The sequence below is a fragment of the Mangifera indica genome, chromosome 17, assembly GCF_011075055.1.
Source record: "Mangifera indica cultivar Alphonso chromosome 17, CATAS_Mindica_2.1, whole genome shotgun sequence".
In the NCBI taxonomy this organism is placed as follows: Eukaryota; Viridiplantae; Streptophyta; class Magnoliopsida; order Sapindales; family Anacardiaceae; genus Mangifera; species Mangifera indica.
The window spans coordinates 4,290,923-4,311,966 of record NC_058153.1 but is presented as its reverse complement, the minus strand read 5'-3'; the positions used below and the strand labels follow the sequence as shown (position 1 = coordinate 4,311,966).

At 32.0% G+C, this 21,044-nt stretch overlaps 3 protein-coding genes, 1 long non-coding RNA gene and 1 pseudogene across 7 annotated transcripts; 3 read left to right on the top strand and 2 right to left on the bottom strand.

The window, feature by feature from the left end:
* Window positions 1-2,141: 2,141 nt before the first annotated feature.
* Window positions 2,142-7,044, bottom strand: LOC123200736 (protein trichome birefringence-like 16). Of its 4 annotated transcripts, none has more exons than XM_044616093.1 (6): window positions 6,773-7,040; window positions 6,467-6,566; window positions 6,034-6,258; window positions 4,788-4,994; window positions 3,999-4,194; window positions 2,142-3,156 (listed from the first exon to the last, which is right to left on the bottom strand). In XM_044616093.1, exons 3-6 carry the CDS (start codon window positions 6,185-6,187, stop codon window positions 2,331-2,333), a joined length of 1,383 nt encoding a protein of 460 aa, XP_044472028.1. In that variant the 5' UTR covers window positions 6,188-6,258; window positions 6,467-6,566; window positions 6,773-7,040; the 3' UTR covers window positions 2,142-2,330. The 4 variants fall into 4 exon arrangements, with proteins under 4 accessions (XP_044472028.1, XP_044472025.1, XP_044472027.1 ...); XM_044616090.1 differs by having other exon boundaries at window positions 6,034-6,244; XM_044616092.1 differs by lacking the exon at window positions 6,467-6,566 and having other exon boundaries at window positions 6,773-7,044.
* A 1,688-nt stretch (window positions 7,045-8,732) lies between these two features.
* Window positions 8,733-11,830, top strand: LOC123200874 (annotated as a pseudogene).
* A 641-nt stretch (window positions 11,831-12,471) lies between these two features.
* LOC123200141 (protein STRICTOSIDINE SYNTHASE-LIKE 5-like) lies at window positions 12,472-15,525 on the bottom strand. The gene is made up of 6 exons (XM_044615282.1): window positions 15,236-15,525; window positions 14,942-15,154; window positions 14,643-14,710; window positions 13,233-13,469; window positions 13,017-13,149; window positions 12,472-12,932 (listed from the first exon to the last, which is right to left on the bottom strand). The coding sequence occupies exons 1-6, from the start codon at window positions 15,428-15,430 to the stop codon at window positions 12,660-12,662; spliced, it is 1,119 nt and encodes a 372-aa protein (XP_044471217.1). The 5' UTR covers window positions 15,431-15,525; the 3' UTR covers window positions 12,472-12,659.
* A 2,482-nt stretch (window positions 15,526-18,007) lies between these two features.
* On the top strand, window positions 18,008-18,823 carry LOC123200361. Its single transcript, XM_044615532.1, has one exon. It carries the CDS (start codon window positions 18,203-18,205, stop codon window positions 18,638-18,640), a length of 438 nt encoding a protein of 145 aa, XP_044471467.1. The 5' UTR covers window positions 18,008-18,202; the 3' UTR covers window positions 18,641-18,823.
* Window positions 18,824-19,757: 934 nt separating this feature from the next.
* On the top strand, window positions 19,758-20,414 carry LOC123199898. The gene is made up of 2 exons (XR_006498461.1): window positions 19,758-20,027; window positions 20,231-20,414. It is a non-coding gene; the product is annotated as an uncharacterized LOC123199898 (long non-coding RNA).
* Window positions 20,415-21,044: the final 630 nt, after the last annotated feature.

Sequence of the window (21,044 nt, the reverse complement as noted above, 5' to 3'; positions counted from 1 at the left end):
GAAGAAAAACTGCAGGGGACCGGTCCACTACAATTTTCAGTGAAATTGTCCCCTACAAATTTTTCATAGAAACGGTCCCTGCAATTTTTTAAATTATTTTACCCCCCTATTTTTTAATTTTTTTCAAAATTTTTTTTTTCTATATATATACCAATTCAAATTTTATTCTCTCAAATTTCAATCGCACTATTACTCTCACTCTCAATCCTTCAAACTCTCATTCTTATTCTTTCAACTCTTAATACTCTCTCAATCTTTCAATTCAATCAAATTCTCTTAAATTTAATTAAATTTTTTCTTAATTTTTTATTAATTCTAATTTCTATTTTTATTATACAATTCATAATTAATTATAGAATTTATTTCTATAATTAATTTTATTTATTATTTTTGTATTATCTTTCCTAATTAATTATATAATTTATTTATATAATTAATTTTATTTACTTTTTTATTATCTTTTATAATTAATCAAATAATTTATTTATATAATTAATTTTATTTATTATCAAAAAATAACAAGTAGTGAAAATTCTTCCAATAAAAAGAGATTTGGTCAATATTTACATATATCAAATGTGAACGAAAATCAACTTATAGACCCTAAGAAAATATGTAAGAAGCTTAATTGAAAAATTAAGTCTAAGTCTTTCTTTTAATTTTTAATTATTATAATTAATAATTTAAAAATTAAATCAAGATCATGTATTAGAATTGATGGTTCAATATCGGGCCATGAACCGGAACTGTCGGTTCCGTACCATGGATGAACTGTCCTATTACTGTTTCGGTTCAGGGTCCTTATATTTTCGAACTGTGAACCAGCAGTTTTGAACCGAAACTGACGGTTCACGAACCATGGCCAGGTCTAGTGGGTGGGAATAAGTCATTTGGCCTAGAGGTTAAGGCAAAGTTCAATGTAGAATTATTCCTTGGTTTGTAAATATAAAAGGTTAAAGGACAAACAGTGAGACATTGTTATTGTTGAATTATACTGTTTTGTTTGAAAAATACTTTGCACCTTTGAAAGTGCACTTTTATTTATTTTTCCTTTTTTATGAATTTTCTAAAATACGAAAATATTTCTTATATTTTTAATTAATTATCATAATATCATAATTATATAAAATAAAAATACAATTTTTTATCATTAAAATCTCTAATTTTTCTCAATAATTTTTTATAATGATTGCATTTTGATTGTTTATTATATTATATTAGATTAAATAGTCAATTAAATATTTTATATTTGAATTGTTAACTAGAAAATCTATAAAAAGTGTTAAAATTATGTTTAGTATTATCGTATTTTTAAAAATATATTATTAATGATATATCGTATTAAACCCAAATATCGACATTTCGTATTTTTTTCATATCTAAATTTTATAATCGTTTTTTATAAACATATTTTTTATTATTTATCATATTATATTCATAAAATTTTTATATCATTTTTTTTATTTTCGTATTTACTAATGAGAGATTTGAGTTATGTTTTTCCATTTGGAATATAAGTTTAGGAATTGTAGTTGATGAATGTTATGCTTTAGGGTGTGTACTTCGATAGAAAAAGGTATATTTGACAAGAAAATAATGAAGAACCTGTCAATAGGCGTGACTCACCCGGTAAACACGATCACACCTACTCGTAAATGACGTTTACTGCTAGGGTTGGGTTCTTCACAATGGAGTTTAATGATATTATTTTCGTAGCGTTTTGGGGGTCTAATAAAATTACATAAGATCACGTTACTCCTAGAGAGGGGAGATGATTTTTCGGTAGTTCAGATTGGGTGGCTAAATGATGTTATCCTTTATGCTAATGCCATAATCCGATAATCCGAATAGGCTTATTAAAAATCTAATTTTTTATATTATATATTAAATATTATACCATATAATACAATTTATAAAAAATAAAATAATAAAAAATTTTAATTAATGCTACATCATTTTAAAATTATCATAAATATTCTTAAAAATATGAATTTTTTTATATATACCATATTATATTATAATTTTTTAAAAAATATATCTTCCTATATTTATAATATATATTATATTATAAAATACATATATAATAATACACCCTATGATACATTTATTTTTTACTTGTATCATAAGATATACATCGTGTATATCGTAAAATACTAATATCTATATTCCCCAATTCAAATTCACTTAGTAATTTGCTAAGTATCATTTGAGAATAAATTGTTACAAACCTCACAGATAAGCAGTAAAAATGATTACTAAAAATCTAGAACTCTATTTTATTTACCATTTTAATGCGCACGACGAAAATTCCAAGTGCCCAGAACATAGGACTAAATTTGCGCAAATAGGATTTCATTCCATGTATCAGGAACACCAGGTAGACACCAGTGCAAGCAATCCTGCACTCCTGTTGAGGCTCTAATAGTGTACCTGGATATGTGACCCTCGTCTCTCAATTGGGATAAAGCTGTTATGTCCAAGAGCTTAACTCCGGTCCCCTTCACTGCACTGCCAGCGCTATAATCACTGGACTCATCTTGTAGTACCTCTTTACCTATAGACATCGGGGTGGTATTGTTGCAGCTTCCTCCCGTGTTCCAGTCCCCATTAACAAAATGCCTGGGTGAGATGCTCCGATAAAAGGCTTTTAGGTGAGGATGTTGAGGCAGCTGCGAGTTCACCCAACTAACAATACTGTGGATTGTGAAGTTCTTAGCACTTGCAATCTCTGCCATCTTCCTATCTGTGTTTGGCACACCCCCCACGTGCATTACCCACCGGTTACCCCGGATCTTACCTCGATTCCAATGGTGCCCTGTGTTGAGCACTAGTACGTCAAATTTGTGAAGATAATCATGCAAGAATCTTGGTGGCCGATCAAGATGCATGGCGTACTCGGTAGGGTTAGTAAAGTTAAGAGGTTCAAGGTCACACAAACAAGCCGACCAGTAATATAGGATTGTAGTGTTTGTGCTAGGAAAACGATAAGCCCACCCATCAGGGCGAATAGCCCCACGAGCTTTGACAAGCCCATATTTCTTTCCTACATCTTGAACGTCAGAGCTGTTCTCGCCAACTGAGACCATGCACATCAGAGACTGGAACTGTTGTCGACCCAATGAATCTCCAATAAAAGCTATAGTTTTATCTTGCATCCTGGAATGCATAATACAATTATCACATAATTAATTTAAACCAAAACTACACATATTAAAGCAAAGCAAAGGATTAATTAATCGTTATGTATGCTAATGAATCAGAAAAAACAAAAGTACTGAACAGAAAGAGAGGAGTCATAATTGCATTAATCAAGGTCAAATGCCATCATATAAACAACATCTAAAACCCCGTTCCGCAAGTGCTGGGATTCCGAAGATACTATCTTGAATACGTGGAATACAGGAATAAAAAAATTTGGGCGTCCAAGTATCATTGCATGCTCCATCCTAACAGCCATTCAACTCAGGTTGATTAGTATAACCTATCGACATGCAAGTTTCATATTCTCACAGCCCAGCAGACAACCCAGGCTCAACAGACACCATTACCACGTGACTATTACTCAGACCTGCAATCCTAGGGAAAGAATTGAGATTCATCATAAAGCAAGGCACATCTAATAATTACTCAGGCCTTCTGCTTTTGAGAAGGATTAGAATTTCAAATCCTTAAAAAGACAGAATATATGTCCAAAACACCAAAATGAGCTTGAGAAGTCCACATCCACGCATATTTGTCCGACATCTCCTTCAGTATAAAGGGAGAATTACTGCCCATAAAAACTTTACACCAACTACTCAAGCCAACTAAAGCAACAACAAATGTTTAGCACTATCATGTCACTTAAACACACCATTCTATAGTCCACAGGATTAAAAAACATGAATAGCTAATTCAGTGGATGAACAAGAAATTAAACAAATTTGTAAATATAACACTAATCATAATTAAAACTTGATAAATTCATAAAAAGGTTGCAAGCAGAATTACAAAGTCACCTCCTTAAGAACTTGGCTGCTTCAAATTCTTCCATTGGACAATCCTTCGGCTGCCAACGTATATTCTCATAAGTAAAGTCTGTGCGTTGCATCAATCGACAGGCCCACATTTCTGATAGCCATCGCTTACAACTGAACCCAGAATATAAAGGTCGAGTATTATCTACAACCCATTTTCCCTTTGCATAATTACAGGCTGGAGTAAGAAAAAAAACTATATCATTTAATAGAATAATTAAAATACACCGCTCATTTATAATTATCAACAGATATAACAAAGAAGCATATGGAAACTAACACTTGGGCTAATCCAATACTTCTCCAAGGCAACAACTAAAATGGCATTAGAAATGCACAAATCAAGATTTTATGATATTTCTAAAACCAACAGTAAATCTGACAACATAGCTAGGTAATATGTATATCAAAGCCAATATGTAAGTATGTCAATCAATTCTTTGCACACTATTATTTTACTGTACTGTCCCAGAGGGCATGCAATAGGTTGACCTCAGACATTTAAGATTGTTAGCAGAACAGGCAAATCTCATTTACAATTTTAAAGACTTGTCTTCAAAAACCGATCAATATTGTATTTTCAGGCACAAAATATCTACCTACCTTAAGTTATAGTTAGCTCATCAATTAAATAGTCAATGATCAAAGGAATTAGGAATAACAATTTCTTCTAGCAAAAATATAATTTTGATAAAACTCCAATAGGTTTTCCAAAATCATAAAGCATGCAAGAAAAAATCATAAAACAAAAGTTTTCCAGATTCTTTTCACCTTTTGCCTTGCTTGTATTTATAGAGTTTACAGGAGTTATTACATCCAGACTTTGTTCTCTTTGTTTCAAATCTTTTTCCCCTAAAGTTATTTTGTCATCTCCTATTACTTCTTTCAGGATAGTGGAATTATTGGCATTGCTGCTTTTTTCTGGTTTCGGACGTTGCTCATGTTTTGGTAATCCTTCTGCCACACTTAAGGGATTGTCTGCACACCACCATAATAAATGTTAATTTTTGGATATACCATGAATTCATACATGCACAAATGAATGTAAGATGCCAGCAACATACAAATCAATAAATAAGACATTGATGGATAAGGAATTAGTTCAGTGTAGCAATTTCATAAGAAGAAATCAAAGGAGCTTGATAATCCTCTATCCATGTGATCTGATAACCATGACAGTAATGTAACTCACCATGAAGTTTCTTTATCCTGATAATAGGAAATAGAAAAATATTTAACCTTTCTTTTGAGGATGAGTTTGTACTGCCAAAAGACTCAGTTTGATAATTTAAAGTCTCATTTTCTACAAATGCCACTATATCTTTGTTCACTGATTATAAAGGTAGCAATCTTGTTATAAAAGAATCCAATAGAACATATGAACCAAATATGAAGGGCAAATAAAAAAAAAAAAAAGATTCTAAGCCTAATGGGAAAACAGTTGCATTCAATGGCCACAAGAGGTAACATAAGTGGCGAAAGTGAGAGTACCCAAGTAATCAAGAGGGCATGGGTTTGAAACCTGCTAGTAGCATATCAACATTAACCTCTTGACTCACCTAATGTAGTAATTATGAAAATGGTTATTGGACTTGAGGTTTCACTTGCTTAATATGGTCGGTTCAACCCAAAAGGGCGGTCCAGCTCATATAAGGGTTCCCCATTAAAAAAAAAAAAGGTGCATTCAATGTATTATTTCCAGGTTTTTTTATTTGAAAATTTAACCAAAAATTTAGCTTTAAAAAACTTTATGGGATGCCTCTTCATTCCAACACACATGTTACTGTTCTCATTCTCACATATTTTGGCAACAAACACATCAAAAAATGTTTTGTTCCTATAACCAGAAGGAGACTCTATTCCTATATACAGTAATAAAAGTGAATTCTTCACCTCCCTCTTCAAATCCTTCAAATTTAAAACTAAATGGAACAAGTGGTCATCATTATATTGACAGAAAAACAGGAAATGAAAAATTAAATAATTATGCTTAAGAAAAAAGGCCTTAGAGAGGCACCTGCATATAGCTGCAGCAACTGATTTTTGGGTGGGAGAAAGGCACTTAGAAGCGGGGTTCTGTCCCATGCCCATAGAAAAATGGTTGTGGACACAAGAACAATAAGAACAAGAGAAAGTTCTTTACCCCTGAATTTAAAGAAGCTTCCTTTCATCCTTTAAAAACTTCAAGTAGTCCAAATCTCATCAAAAACTACTCGGCTTCCTCCTACCTGTAGTTTACAATCTCAAAACAAACAAACAGAATCGCATCTCAAAAACAACACATCATCAACTCTAGTTACAAAAGCTGAACTAGCCATAAGTAATCACTGTCAAAATTAACAAACGTGTAGGCTGATTCAAGAGAGTAAGACCAATTTACAACATCAATACACCTAACTTAAAAAAAAAAAAAAAACCAAAAACACTTTCGGTACAGAAATTACTCTCACCTGTTTGGATTATCTATGACATCATTTTAAGTAACGCATAACAATTAACACTTTCCGGATCAATTTTGTTAGAGCTATAACATAGATCTCCCCGTTAAAACTAACACATAACACAGAATAAAAAAAGGAATTAGTTAAGTTCACAAATTACTAAATAAAACCAAACAAATCTCATATTATAATACTAAGGTTCGGTAATCTTGATGTGATAGTAAAATAGATCTGACGGTGCTGATCTAATGCAAGAGTTTAATACACAAAGCTAAGAAGAAAATCAAACAAAGCTTCAGTTTATGTGAGAAATACCTGCAAATTTGCTTGTAATTAACAAGAAGCTCCTCACGAATATCTGGAAACGCGGTTTTGAAAGACAAAGGGAGAGGCAGATGATGAGTTAACAACTGAAACGGCGTCTGATGGCGCCGTTTCAGCTTTGAGGAATGTGAAAGCAGAGAGAGACCCCGATGGTTATGGAGAATGAATGGAATGTGTAATGAAGGCGGCGGAAGAAAGATGGAAAAATCAAAATTCATGGAAATTAGGGGAAAGGAATAAAAGCCTGGGCGACCGACAAGTGAAGATGGACAACTGTTGTTTAGTCAATTATTTTGACATCTGGTGACGAAAAGCGCTTTTTTTTTTTTTAATTTCCCTAAATAGTTATGCTGATACGGTCTCCAGCGCCTGCGGTTCACTCTTTTGTCCATTTTTGTGCACCATTTTATATATAAATAATAATAATATATTATTATATAATTTAATAATTATATAATTAATAATAAAATAATATTTAATTAAATAATAATAATTTATTATTTATATAAAAAATTATACATGTTTTATTGATTAGTTGGCATGTCTTATAAGAATTGTCAAGTAAAATTTATATATATATTTTAAAAAACAAAAAAAATTATTGGTTAAATGTCTAAATTTATTTAATAAATTAATATTCTATCAGAATCTACTAATACAGTTACAAAAAATATTGAAACTTCAGATTTAGAATAATATTTATATTTTCTGTATTTATTTGGGCCTTTGACCTCAATCTTATATAAAAAAAAGATTTATAGTTTTTTTTTTAGTAATATTACATATATATATATATATATTTAATAAATTAATATTCTATCAGAATCTATTAATAGGGTTACAAAAAATTCTTTTGATGAAAAATATTAAAACTTCATATTTAGAATAATATTTACATTTTTTGTGTTTTTTGGGGTCTTTGATCTGAATTTTATGTAAAAGAAAGATATTATAGTATTTTTTAATAATATTATAGGTATATATTTTTATATATAATTTAGATGTATAAATAATGTATTATCATTTGATTAAATATTATTTTATTTTTAATTTAAAATTATTTTTATATATTTAAATTATATATAAAAATATACAAATAATTTTATTATATTTTTAAAATATTAATTAATTTAACCAATTTTATAACAATTACTTGTACGGAAGAATATAAACACGTCATGATAAGATCGGAAAAATACATTATTTGACCATAACTTTGACTTTTACATCTTATAATAAGTTTTGAGGTTATAAAGATTTAAAAATTTTCTATCTTTGACTAAACACTCCTAATAAACAAATTTAATATTTTAATCTAAATTAGTTAAATAATAGTGTTAAATTAATTATATAATTATATTACTATCTAGATATAATATATTATGCATACATTGTTATTAGTTTCTTATGACATATAGTTCGTATAGTATAATATAATTTGATATAAGTATACAATGATATGTATCATAAGATATATCAAATTAATATAATATAATATACATATTTTATAATATGATACATATTGATGTTGTAGAGGTGTATGTGAGAAATTTTGAATTTTTAATAGTGTTTATGATATTTTTCAAAATGATGACATGTCAATTAGATTTTTTAATTATTTTATTGATAATTTATTATTTTATTTTTTAAAAGTCATAGCATATGATATGATACTTGATATATGATACTTGATATGATACATGAAAGTTAGTTTTTTGAATTTAGGGGGGAATGAAATCATATTTAAATTTATTTTTAATATTAAATATAAAATGATGATTTTACCCTTAAAATTAATAAATTTAAACGGTCATAGGTAGAGAAATAAGATTTTCAAAATTAACGGAGGAAACTTTGAAAATTCAACATAGTTTGGGTGGGAAATAGTCCTTTGGCCTATTTTATATGTATGTTTCTTGACTGGTATGCACATAAAATACAATGATCGAAAATGCCGATCAGTGTATGATATATTTGGATTGTCAGTTTAATATTTTATATCGAGGGCCACTAGTTGGATTCCATGTGATCTTATCCCCCTTTTTTATATAACTTGAGCTCTGTTATTTATTCCTTTCTAACGTGGGAGGGTTGAATTGGCTGCACATTCCATTGTCTCTTTAAAAACAGAGATCCAAATACTAAGATGATGTGGCCTGACATTACTGCTTAAATTATGTATGATTCCGTATTACTTTGCATAGTCATGGAAATTAGTGGTGTAATAAACTATTAACTTTTCACCATTTATCCATCACTCCATTTTTATGTTCTGGGATTGACGCTAACTTTCTACACAGTTTGCTTTTGAATAATTTGATCATCTTTGGTTTTGATTGGTTTCTTCGGATTATATTCTCAAAAAGTTTTCTTTGAAATTGTGGAAGTATTTCAGGAGGGATTCTCTACTAATTGTGTCTGTCAATTTCTAGCCGATGCAAGGTCCTTGGTCTAACAAGCAAGGAATGAAGCTGCTGAATTTCGTTTCAGATATGGATATGAAATGCCTGTGGATGTATTGGCCAGATGGTATAGCTGCTTGATGTCTCTACTAATCGTATTTGCTAAATGCCACCTTAGTCAAACTGTAATTTTTCTTTTTTCCTGTTTTGTGACAAGTGAAATCGTGTTACTTACCCAATATCATCCTTTGTGCATATAGGATTGCAGACAAGTCACGAATTTGTATGCAACATGCTTATATGAGACCTCTTGGTGTCAGTAAGTCTACAGTCACATTAGACAAAATTTCTTATGATCTTTTTATTTTTGTTTTTATTATTATTCATATTCAGAATTGCTGTAGTTTCTAAGACTGATTGTTGCTAACACTACCTTTTCTTTCCTGAATGTTTTTCTTGTCTTCTGTTGCAAAGTTGCTATGGTTTTGGGTATTGATGAAGAGAAAGGACCTCAACTTTACAAGTGTGATCCGGCTGGACATTTTTATGGTCACAAGGTAGTTAGCAAATTGTTCTTCTAACTATCATCACTAATCCTTGATAATTGATTAACGCAATTCATTCCGAATGCATTCCGCAAGGACTACAATTTCTCATTCTCAATATTCGGCCTTCAAAGTGGTCTTGAACTGTTTGGTTTCATTATGCTTTTGTAGTAAAGTTATATGTTATATGAGTTGAGGGCAGACCTACTTAATGAGTCGATTTTTTTCATTAATTTATTTAGATTTTTTGCTTTAATCACCCCAGTACTTGTATTATTGTTCCTGGATTTTACCCTCTTATTTATTTTTTTCCCTATTTTAAATTACATTATTTTGAATTTGCCCCCTCTAAAATTAATTCCTAGGTCAACCCCTGATACTCGTCATCATCATAGGTATTACAATGGTTATCATGGACTTAAAGTATGCCTAACAAGGTGTTCAAGGCTAAAATCTGAGGGGGATTATGATCCAATGTTTTTCTAATACAGTGCTGCCATGTATTATATTCCAACTAAGGACCCAATTCAGTTTTTCTAGGAGCTTGTTTGTTGGACATAAATTACATGGCATTGACACAAAAGATCGTTTATTTAGGATTTTTAAGGATTTCTCGTATGAATCCTCATTGCGAATTTTGTGTTATGCATTTTGGTAATGCCTTTTCTCAAGTAAAAAACAAAAACGCTTAAATTGACTATATGTTGCAGGTGACAAGTGCTGGGTTGAAAGAACAAGAGGCAATAAATTTCTTGGAGAAGAAAATGAAAAATGATCCCGCTGTTTCTTATGATGAAACAGTGCAGGTACATGTTTTATCTTGTCGATGTGTTTGCAAGATGCAGATGTTAGTTGCTAAAAAAACATTGCATGATTCCTGTCATATTTTAGATAAGTAAAGGAAAAGGGAGGGACGGAGGAAGGGCGCTGTTTGGGGTGATTTTACAAAGGATAGGAGACAATTATTATGTGATAAAAAATAGAGAAATGTGATAATAGGAGATTAAGTAAAAAATGATTGGTTCCTTTGCATCCTTGGAATATTGGCATTGACCTCAAGTCAGTTCGTATATTTTATCTTATGATCCTGTATTCTTACTGGTGCTTTGTAGTGTTTGTCAATCATTAAGTTCTTTTCAGTTTTGTTTTGGCTTAGTTTTGAAAGGTAGTAGAGATGGTTAAATATCAGAAGAATAATATTGCAAGTTTTACCTGAAATTATCGAAATATGAATCCAGATGAGATTATTTCAATGCAACCTAGTAGTAAGATCTGAATATGGCCGGCACAACAACTGCTTATCTGTTGGTACTGTTCGATTGCCATAGAACAATTGTGACCTTAGGCACATAAGTGGGAATGGAAACTCTTATTATTTGGTTTTATTTTCTGACAGCTTTGCAGATGATATTACATGGATTCAGTTCAGATGGGCATTTTGCTTCTTTTGAGCTTAAATTGTTAGCTTTTTATATTGAGGGCCTAATGCTGCAAATTTCTACTATGCAGACTGCCATCTCTGCTCTGCAATCTGCTCTCCAAGAAGATTTCAAGGCTACTGAGATTGAGGTCTGAGTAATTCCCCTATGTTGGTCCATATTGTTGGGATTGGTGAACTTTTAATAAAATAGTTATCAATAATTGTTGATACATATTTTTTCTATTTTACGGCAGGTTGGAGTTGTGAGATCAGATGATCAAGTTTTCCAAGCATTGTTAACTGAAGAAATTGATGAACATTTGACTGCCATTTGTGAGCGTGACTAATTAAAACGCAATAGCTGCTGCTGAAAGAAAATCTGCTATCATGTTGTTCTTGCAGAATGAGAGAGACTCAGAAGTCAGTTAGAGGTCGAAGCTGTGCTGCTTCAGACTAATGTTATCTCATGTTGCTATATGGAGCTTTGAAATTATTTAGTCTAGTTACAACTCTTACAGGTTGCCATGGTTGTATTTGTTTATTTTATCAGAGCAACTACTGTCGTGTTTCTTTCGGGACAAATCTTGAGTGCTACTTCTAGCAAGAAGCACAGATAGAACGAAATGTGGGATGCTTATGATGTCATTATGAATGACCCGCTGTGCTAATCTGATTAGTCGTCTCTTTCGATTCGAATTGCGTATTTCTGGCTTTTCTTTGTCTTCTGGAGCTTAGCAATTCAGTACAATGGTTTCTTTGCTTCTCTCGCTATCTGGTTAATAATTCAGTCCTGGGGACCAAAGAATACAAGATATTAAACACCCTACTTCTATTTATTCAATGCTGAAGACATTACAGCCTTGTAAACTATATAAAATGAGAACATTGAGAAGCCGAATATTTCTTCGTTTATGTTTGTTGTGACACAAGAATATTTTACAAACCATATACAATAAACAACGATTGACAGATTATTTATTTGTTCATGTCTGTGGTACAACATGTTTTCCTTAGACTTGCAAACATTGAGCAATTTTCTGCTGAAGCTGGAATTGATGCTGCCCATGTAGAGATGATCTTCAAACTCGATATTGTTAGTCACAATTCATCGCCTTTCTGTTAGGATTGTCAAACTTTCCGATTTTCTTGCCATCAACTGCCACATTCACAAACAATGCTTTTCATGTGTGGGGGAATAGTCAGTCTGATCAGCTTTGAAATGCTGATAGGAGAATTTTGGATGCCTTTGAAGTGTGCACAGATTTCAGCCTCTCAGAGTGTAACTATACTAACCAAAGATCTTGAACAGCATGCTCCACAGAATAGAAAATTGATTTAGAGTTCAGATTGAGATACCCCATATATATTTCTAATTTAATGATCACTCGATTGTTCATGTCATTTTCTGAAGCCACTGAGATCAGTTACAATCATATACAAGATTGTTTAATTCATCAGCTTATGTCTGTGGTACAGCATTATTTTCCTTTCACACTAAAACTTAAAAACAATTACTCTGTTTTTAGGGGTAATTTTCCAATGAAGTTGGAGTTGAGGCTACCCAAGTAGAGATGATTATCAAACTCCAGAGCATTGGTCACAAAGCTCAACACCTTTCCATCAGGATCGTCAAACTTCCTGATAATCTTGCCATTGGTAGCCACATTCACTACCGATGCTTTCTTGTAGACGGCGTTGATCAGTCTGAACAGTTTTGGAAATGCTGCTAGAAAATGTTTGGTTGCCTTAGAGGTGTGCACAAATTCCAGCCTCTCAGAATGCAACTGCACCATTAATTCAAATTGTAATCTGAATAGCCGCAGATTGCAAGTTAATTGAAAACTGCTTGAGAATTCAGATTGAAATACCTGAAGCAAAGCTATCCAGAAAGAGCCATCTGGGGCAAGATTGATGTTATCAGGTCCACCAGGAAGGTTTTCAATGAAAGCATCAGTCTCCCCTTTCGTCTCGCCCTTAAGCCAATACTTCCGGCACCTGAATCTGATCCCACAGAAAGAGAGTTAACATGTTGACAAATGCAAGTAACAATCTAACATCTATTTGGCAATTTTGCAAACACTTACTTCCATGTTTCACAGAACACCAAATAGTCTTCATCTTTTGAGAGGGCAACCCCGTTAGTAAACCCCAAACCATCTAGCAACATTGATGTCTCATTCGATACGGGGTCATACTTGAGCAGTTGCCCATGAGGTTTCGCCTCAAGCACGTCTAGATGCCAATCATGGAGTCCAAATTTGGTGCTTGCTACACTGAAATATAAACTGCCATCTGATGCTGCAATCACTTCATCCGCAAACCTGGGTAGATTTTCCATAACATTAAGTAAATGTTCTAGTCAAAATACATATCAAAGTACAATCTTCCAGTAAACTGTAAAAACCAAGTTCTTGAATATGTATAGATCTATATAAAAGTCAAAAATTTTTTATGGCCCGCCTTTCAAATCCAAAAATGAACAAAGAGTTGGACTACAACAGTCATCCATTTACTTCCATAAACTACAAAACTATGATCTATAATGTCAGGTTACTATCAGTGTCAACGAGAAAAAGAAAGATTCCTTTACAAAAGCTATTGATTTTTAGCTTCCACATTTGGTACCACATCCCTTCTCCATGCCAAGATTGCCCAACGAAGTTTCAGTGTCGCATAAAGACAGAAATGGCATATCTTGCACTATCTTTAATGATCAAGCACGCTTGTTCATATGTCATTTTCTGAAGCCACTGGCCATAATGCCAACAAGATGTGCTATCACTTTCGAGTAGCGACTCATTCCAAAATGGCTTCATAAGGTTTCATTAATTTGTCCCTCATCAAGATAAATTTCATACACCAAGTGGGTCGAAAAACAACACTAGGTCAACAACATGTTAGAAAATTTCAAGAATGTGGGTAAACATTGATATTGTTTTAATTTAATAAAATTTGGATAAATGTATATTCCAGTAAATTAAGTATTACGAGCATATTGTGATTAATTTTGTTGAATGCCTCTATACACTTCATAGAATAATCTGGATTATTACAACACAAGTGTAGACTATTGAGTTTATTAGACCGTTCACATAAGAGCCTACTAAACTACTATATAAGAGGGTAGATTTTCTTTCTTAATATACGTGGTATATCATCCATCAAAATATCGTTATTTTGGGATATATGAGGAAGAAATACCAGTTTCACCAGATTCATAATCGATCATATTCAAAGTTGATTTTGTATTAACTATGTGACAACAAATTTATCAAAATCCTTAAAACTTTTAATTTCAATATCTTATAAATCATTATGTGTATGATGAATCATTATTGATATTAGATTGATTAGATTAATTAGATTATGTTTGAATATATTTGCTAGAATTCATATGAATCAATTTTACAAAATAATCATATTTTCGATTTACATTCCTATTTATCAATGATCGATCTCTCTCAAAAGCATTATTTTTTATTACTGACTCTTACCTTATTTGGGATCCGTTGAAGTGTGATGCTAGAACAGTAACCCCATCATCATTAACCTTAAGCAAACCCTAAAGAATTTGCACATGAGGGCTTTGTCACTCGACAGGACAACATAAAATTATATATATATATTTTTTAGTATATAATTAGATAGATAGATGATTTGTTATCATATCTTTTAATCCTAATGATACGATAATACATTATCTATATATCTAATTATATACTTAAAAAATGTATATAAATAACATTGCTTTACAAGGTAATTTAATGAGTGGTAAGATTGAGAATTGTCTCACCATTTCAGCATCGCAAACAATAAGCTCATTTTCCTTTGTTGTTGTGATTCCAAGTAAAACATCACTGTCTATCTTTTTCCAGTCCTGCCATGTTCCATTTTTATGCAATCTTTTTATCCAACCATCTCTAGTTGCTGTATATAACACACCCTTTGCGTCCACCCAAACATCTTCTGGACCTCTAACTACTCCCTCTCCAAGTTTAATCACACTCTACAGCAATGACTACTTAATTGTAGCAACACAATAGCACCACATGCAGTTTTAATAAACTAAACACAAGCTTAAGGTTACCTGTAAATAGTTATTTGTAGGCAGATGAGACGCTGAAGATACTGGGGGAAGATGAAGCAAGTCAGGAGATATTGGCGAGAAGAAGAAGATTTGGACTGCAAAAGCGATTAAAGAAGCTAGTAGAAAGGCTGAACATGCTGGTAAGCAGCGTTTTGCTGCCTTAGCAGAGGTCACTTGATCAATTTTTGGAGCCATAAAGGGTTGAATCAGATTGAGTTATTGATGTGGTAGGGAAGATAGTATAGGATAATGTTATTGTGGAGGAGAAAAAGTTTGGATTGAATGATCAATCATTGGTTCCAAGTTGCAGAAAGTTGTATACATCAAAACAAAGCTGCAAATGTCAGCATTATGAATACTGACAAAACACCCTCATTGGGATTCACGCAATATAATTCAGTCACTCTGAGCGGGGAAACTCAAGGTCTAGTGATAGCCTTGGAAAATTGTCGAATGAGATTTTTGAACACTTATTCTTATGTTATCTTTACTCCTTTGCTACTAAAATACTCCTTGGAAGGTTAAACCTATACTATTAATAAACAACAAACTTCATGCAAGTATGTTCAATTAAAGCATCATATTGATTAAAAGCAGGTGCACTGGAAATATATTTTAAAAATTTAATACAACATTCATTCAACTATAACCGATTCTAGGATTCATTTTATGGGACTCAAAGTGTATTCATGCTTTAACATAAACAATCACAGGGGATTAAGAATATAAAAACTCCTGTTGGTGGCTCCAAAGTCTTTGTCTAGTGTGACTGTAACGAGAACTGACTCAATCCAAGTATAGGATGACTCCTTTGATATCCACACGAGGCACACGATGTTAGAGGCGATAGAAAAACGTAATATGGTCTAATAGAATCTTAATGAACAGGTTATGTGTACAGTTGTTAAAAATAACAAAAGTTATAAAGGTTAAAAATTCGTTCAGTCATATAAAAGACGAGAAATGATTGTTCATATAACATGCACGACTGTTAATACGAATCATATTATATCAACTGAAAATTGTGACTATCCAAATTTCTAGATATATGATAATCGTTCATTGACCATGAGCGAATGTTCATTTGACTTGACACATATTCATTTTTAACCTATATTTATCCAAATTGGATAATATCAACAATGCAATAATTTCATTCTAATCCATCCATATTTGCGTTATTACATTTTGACCCTTTAAGTAGACATAGTATACTTAAATTCAGTTATTCCGTTGAACTTGAAATCGATAATTTGAATCCTAGACTTGATTCACTTTGTACAACCTAAAGCCTTTAAAACCGAGATCTACCTCTATCGAGTGTGAAGAGAACAAAAAGAGAAACACTAACATGACGAAACATTAACCCATACGATTCTAATACAAATAAGAGAAAAAACAGTATAATATAAATAAATAAAAAAGATACAACACCCACACAGTTCCAACATAAATATGAGAAAAACAAAATAACCCATACATTTAGCAGTTTGCTTCATATTAAACATAACATGAACAAACATGCAATTTAAAAAATACAAATTACATCATATTTAAAACAACAAAACAATTATTAGCCTAAAAAAATATGTTGCATATTTTTGGCCTTTCCCAAAATGAGGAATGTGTTGGTGCAATGACATATATTATTTTTAATTTTACATAAGGACACATAGTATCGACACAATAACCCATACACTCTTTGGTAAAGGCTAAGCCCAAGATTTTTTTTTTGTAAAAATTTTAATATTTTATCGATTTTATTAATTTTTTTATTTAAAAAAATATTAATTACTTTAATAATTGGTATTTTGATAAATTGATTTGAGTTTACTAGCTAAACTTGTCCTTTGTGGTGATATCATTTTATCAACCCCACAAATTTTCATTGGCTCTTCACCTACCTTACCCATTAAGCAAAAGCTCCTTCATTATTCTCACCTTTGTCTTACAATACCCCCATGCACCCGCTGCCACGTGCCTTTTTCAATAAGAGTAATACTATGTGTATCTACTTTGGGTACATAAATGTATACACACTCATATGTGTCATTATATGATTGGTTATTATTTTATTCTTAATTCAAAATTATCCAATCACATGATGACACATATAAATATGTATATATTTGTGTACCCAAAGTGGGTACACATAGTTTTATTGTTTCAACAAATGTTCTGAAAATCAAGGTTTAAATATTAACTCAATTTTATTGCCACTAATATTAATTTATATGTTTTATTATATAATTAGATTTTATTTAATTTTTAATTTAAAATAATTTAATCATATAATAATAATAGATATTAAATATATATTTATTTATATACTTATATAAATATGTATAATTTTATTATACATAAAATTACCCATTAAAATTAATTTTTAGTAATATCTTCTATTAAAACTTTGATTATATATGATCACTCCCAAGAATCTACACTAAAAATTTTGATTTTTTATTTCAAAGCCTTATAACAAATAATCGATACTAACGATAATGTATCATATGATTCTTCAATGATATATCATTATTTTGAGATTTTAATAGAAACTTCGATGAAATAATTTGAAATCGGATTGACATATTGTTGCATGCCCAAATTCACATACAAATATAAATATGCAAATCATAGTTCATATATATATATATATATTTTGGGGGTGAGATTTCGGCAAAATCGGGGTGAAATAATTTGGAAACCCCATAATAGCTTTTCAGTGTAAAGGAATATTATTATATAATACTGAAAATTTGGTTATAAATTAAATAATATTGCATGACCAAGCCCCTAACTCGGAAACTTTTTGGCTTTTCGGGAAAGTACTAATCCCTCGCCAATCATCCGCTTCAGTATAAATCTCTCTTCTTCATTCTTCTTCTTCTTTGTCTCATAATACTCCGTTTTAGCCTGTCTAAAACAGAGTGCTCAAAATCTTCGTTCATCAATGCTCTGTTTTAACCAATGGCACAGTCACCAGCAACCAAACAAACTCAGCAAGTCTCGCCGCTGGAAGTCGAGGCAGTGAAATGCGACTCCTGTGGCTTCACGGAGGACTGCACGCCGGCGTACATTTTGCGCGTGCGTGAGCGCTACAGAGGCCACTGGCTGTGCGGGCTCTGCGCCGAGGCCGTGAAGGAAGAGGTGCTCCGATCAGATAGGCTGATCTCCACCGAAGAAGCGCTGGACCGGCACATTAGTTTTTGCAAGGAGTTTAGATCGTCATCTCCGCCGAGTGAAACCGAGAACCCCATCTCTGTTTTGGGAAGAATATTGAGAAGGAGCTTGGATTCCCCTCGCCCTCGTCGCTCTAACTCCAGCATTATTTTCCCAGATATTGAAAGGGTTAAGGGCTCCTCACTGGTTAGATCAGAGAGTTGCTTTCCATCTCTGTCTCGTTGAATGGCTGATTCCAGTTCAACGGTAAATATGACATAATCAAATAACAGAGTAACTGCGTTTTGCTATTTAGAATTTTTGTATAGCTATTTGGAACTTGAGATTTGACCCGGAAACTGATTATAATATGGTTTTATCTCTCTCTATACCGTAAATAATTTATTCAATTATTGACTCTTTCTGATAGCTTTTACCTTGAATTCTGCAAATTTGTGTTGACTGGGAGCATTAACAGTAGTGATAAAGCTGGTTCAACCCACTTAGCTAAAGTAATCAATGCCTTGGCTGCATTTATGGAAAGAATGGTTGATAAAGAAATTTCCAGCTGTTTAATGCTTATTTGGAAGGTAGCAAGTGATAATTATCATCAAAATTAAATAGAAATTTTGCAATTATAGATATAATGAAAATGGCCGAGAAATTCCCGAAAAGATGAGAAGAAAACTGGGATATCGGCATCGGCATCGGCGGTCGTGGTGGTGGTAATATAAGAAACCAATTCAATTACGCATGGTCTCTGATAAAGACAGAGAGGCCATGTGCAAATATAACAAGAAAGACAAGAGCTTAGAACTGTAAAATTTGGCGTTTATGGCGAAGTTTCTGGACGTCGTTACTTGCCTTGTCTGGAACTCTAGAAAATATCTGACCCCGTTCTGACAAAAAAGCTGAGATTGTTTTGTTTGCTGGATCTGTCAGGATTTGGATTGGCGTTTTCTGTCATGTTTTTCATTCTTCTACGTTGTAACTTGATACACAGGCGAGACTTATGTATTACAGAATTTAAGTTTTTTTTAATAATATATTAAGATTAAAAATTAAAATTTTAATTTATCTAATTTAATAATTAAAAAGTTGGTCACATATTTTTAATTTATTTAATTTAATAATTATAAAATTGATAACTAAATTTAAATTTTATATTATTTAATATAATTGATACCAATAAAAATTCTCGTTAAAATAAATAAACTTGCAACGAAGCATTTCCACTGCCACCTCACACATATATATATAAAGAGGTAATTCCTTTTCTATTTATTGAAATAATAATTTTATAATTTTAGATAAATGATGTAACATCGTCATATTTACAGGAAGGGATTATCAAACTGAAGAATCTATTTCTTTCCTTAATAGAAAATTGAAGAACCATAAATGGCTGCCCCGCAACCAAGAAAGGCATAGCGGAAAACAAAATCAATTGCTTAAGCTGAAGATGTCGGTTGTCTTGTCTTGTTTGTTTCCATAGAAACTGGGTTTTGGCTTTTCAAGCTGCAATCTCTAAAACACGGAGTTTGTCATCTCATTTAACTGCTACAAAAAGTATCAAAGCTATGATACAAGGTTTAATTAAAAGCTGACCAGGTGATAGGGCTGGCCCTCCACAGTATCAATTGTCAAACTTAGTTGTTTAGTTTTTCTGTTCTTTTCCTTGTGTATTTTAACTTCCTGGGAAGGTCTATTCTCACTGTAAATTTCTAATGTGCATCTTTTTCAACATCCAAAATGAATTCCCTGAACTAAATGTCCTGTAAAGGATGATAATTTGAATACTACATTAACCGGACTGATGATTTTAAGATATTATAGGGAATGGAAAAACAGAAGAAGAAGAAGAAAATATCAGTCAATAATTATACACCGCAGGGGCCATTTCATCCTTCACAAATCACAGTCACCCATAGTGACCCGTTGTCTTCACAATACCCTTCAGCTATATGAATATAACATTTGTATCCCTTATCTATATAACAAATAGAAATCAACAAATTTAGTTTGGAGAGGAATATATTTGAGTATTTTATAGGAACTTTTTCATTTGAAAATCATTTCTCAACAAAATGAATAATCTTAAGTTTATGAACCTTTTATACAAAAAAAGATCTTTTACAATATTAAAGTCCTCAATATTTTTGCTTGTATATTAGAGGATTCAAAGAGATTTGACATGGCTCACATCGATCCAACATGAAAAAATTAGATCGTAGCAAGCATACAGGTTTAGTAGGCTATACTTTAGGCAGTGAGATAAAGTTTGCGGATTGATCCAATACGATTGACTAATAAATATTAAAAAAATAAATATATTAAATATTAAAATATTAAAAATTTATAATTTAGTGAGTTAGCTCGTAAAAGCATGTGGACAGGCCTACTAAAGACCCATCGGGGCATGAATCTAGGGCCCTAAGCCATCTCTCAGTTCTTTAAGTTTGTCATGTGATGGACCTTGGCTCTACCAAGCACATAGGCGCAATAGGCCATACCAAGACCGGCTTGGCACCCCTGCCCCCTGCCACGTTGACTTCAATAGATAACAGTAAAAATCCTAAAATACTATTGTATCTAATTAATTAGATATCCACTTTAAAACAAATCATCATCTCTGTTAAGTGAGAGAATA

Excerpts from the sequence above, each read along its gene's own strand:
- LOC123200361 (XM_044615532.1), top strand. The coding sequence starts at position 18,203 with ATGGCACAGTCACCAGCAACCAAACAAACTCAGCAAGTCTCGCCGCTG.
- LOC123200141 (XM_044615282.1), bottom strand. The coding sequence starts at position 15,430 with ATGGCTCCAAAAATTGATCAAGTGACCTCTGCTAAGGCAGCAAAACGC. Across the intron at positions 13,150-13,232 it reads GTGTTCTGTGAAACATGGAA|ATTCAGGTGCCGGAAGTATT; the intron begins GTAAGTGTTTGC and ends CTGTGGGATCAG. Across the intron at positions 12,933-13,016 it reads TCTGGATAGCTTTGCTTCAG|TTGCATTCTGAGAGGCTGGA; the intron begins GTATTTCAATCT and ends TTAATGGTGCAG.
- LOC123200736 (XM_044616092.1), bottom strand. The coding sequence starts at position 6,187 with ATGAAAGGAAGCTTCTTTAAATTCAGGGGTAAAGAACTTTCTCTTGTT. Across the intron at positions 4,195-4,787 it reads AAATACAAGCAAGGCAAAAG|CCTGTAATTATGCAAAGGGA; the intron begins GTGAAAAGAATC and ends TTCTTACTCCAG. Across the intron at positions 3,157-3,998 it reads GCAGCCAAGTTCTTAAGGAG|GATGCAAGATAAAACTATAG; the intron begins GTGACTTTGTAA and ends TATGCATTCCAG.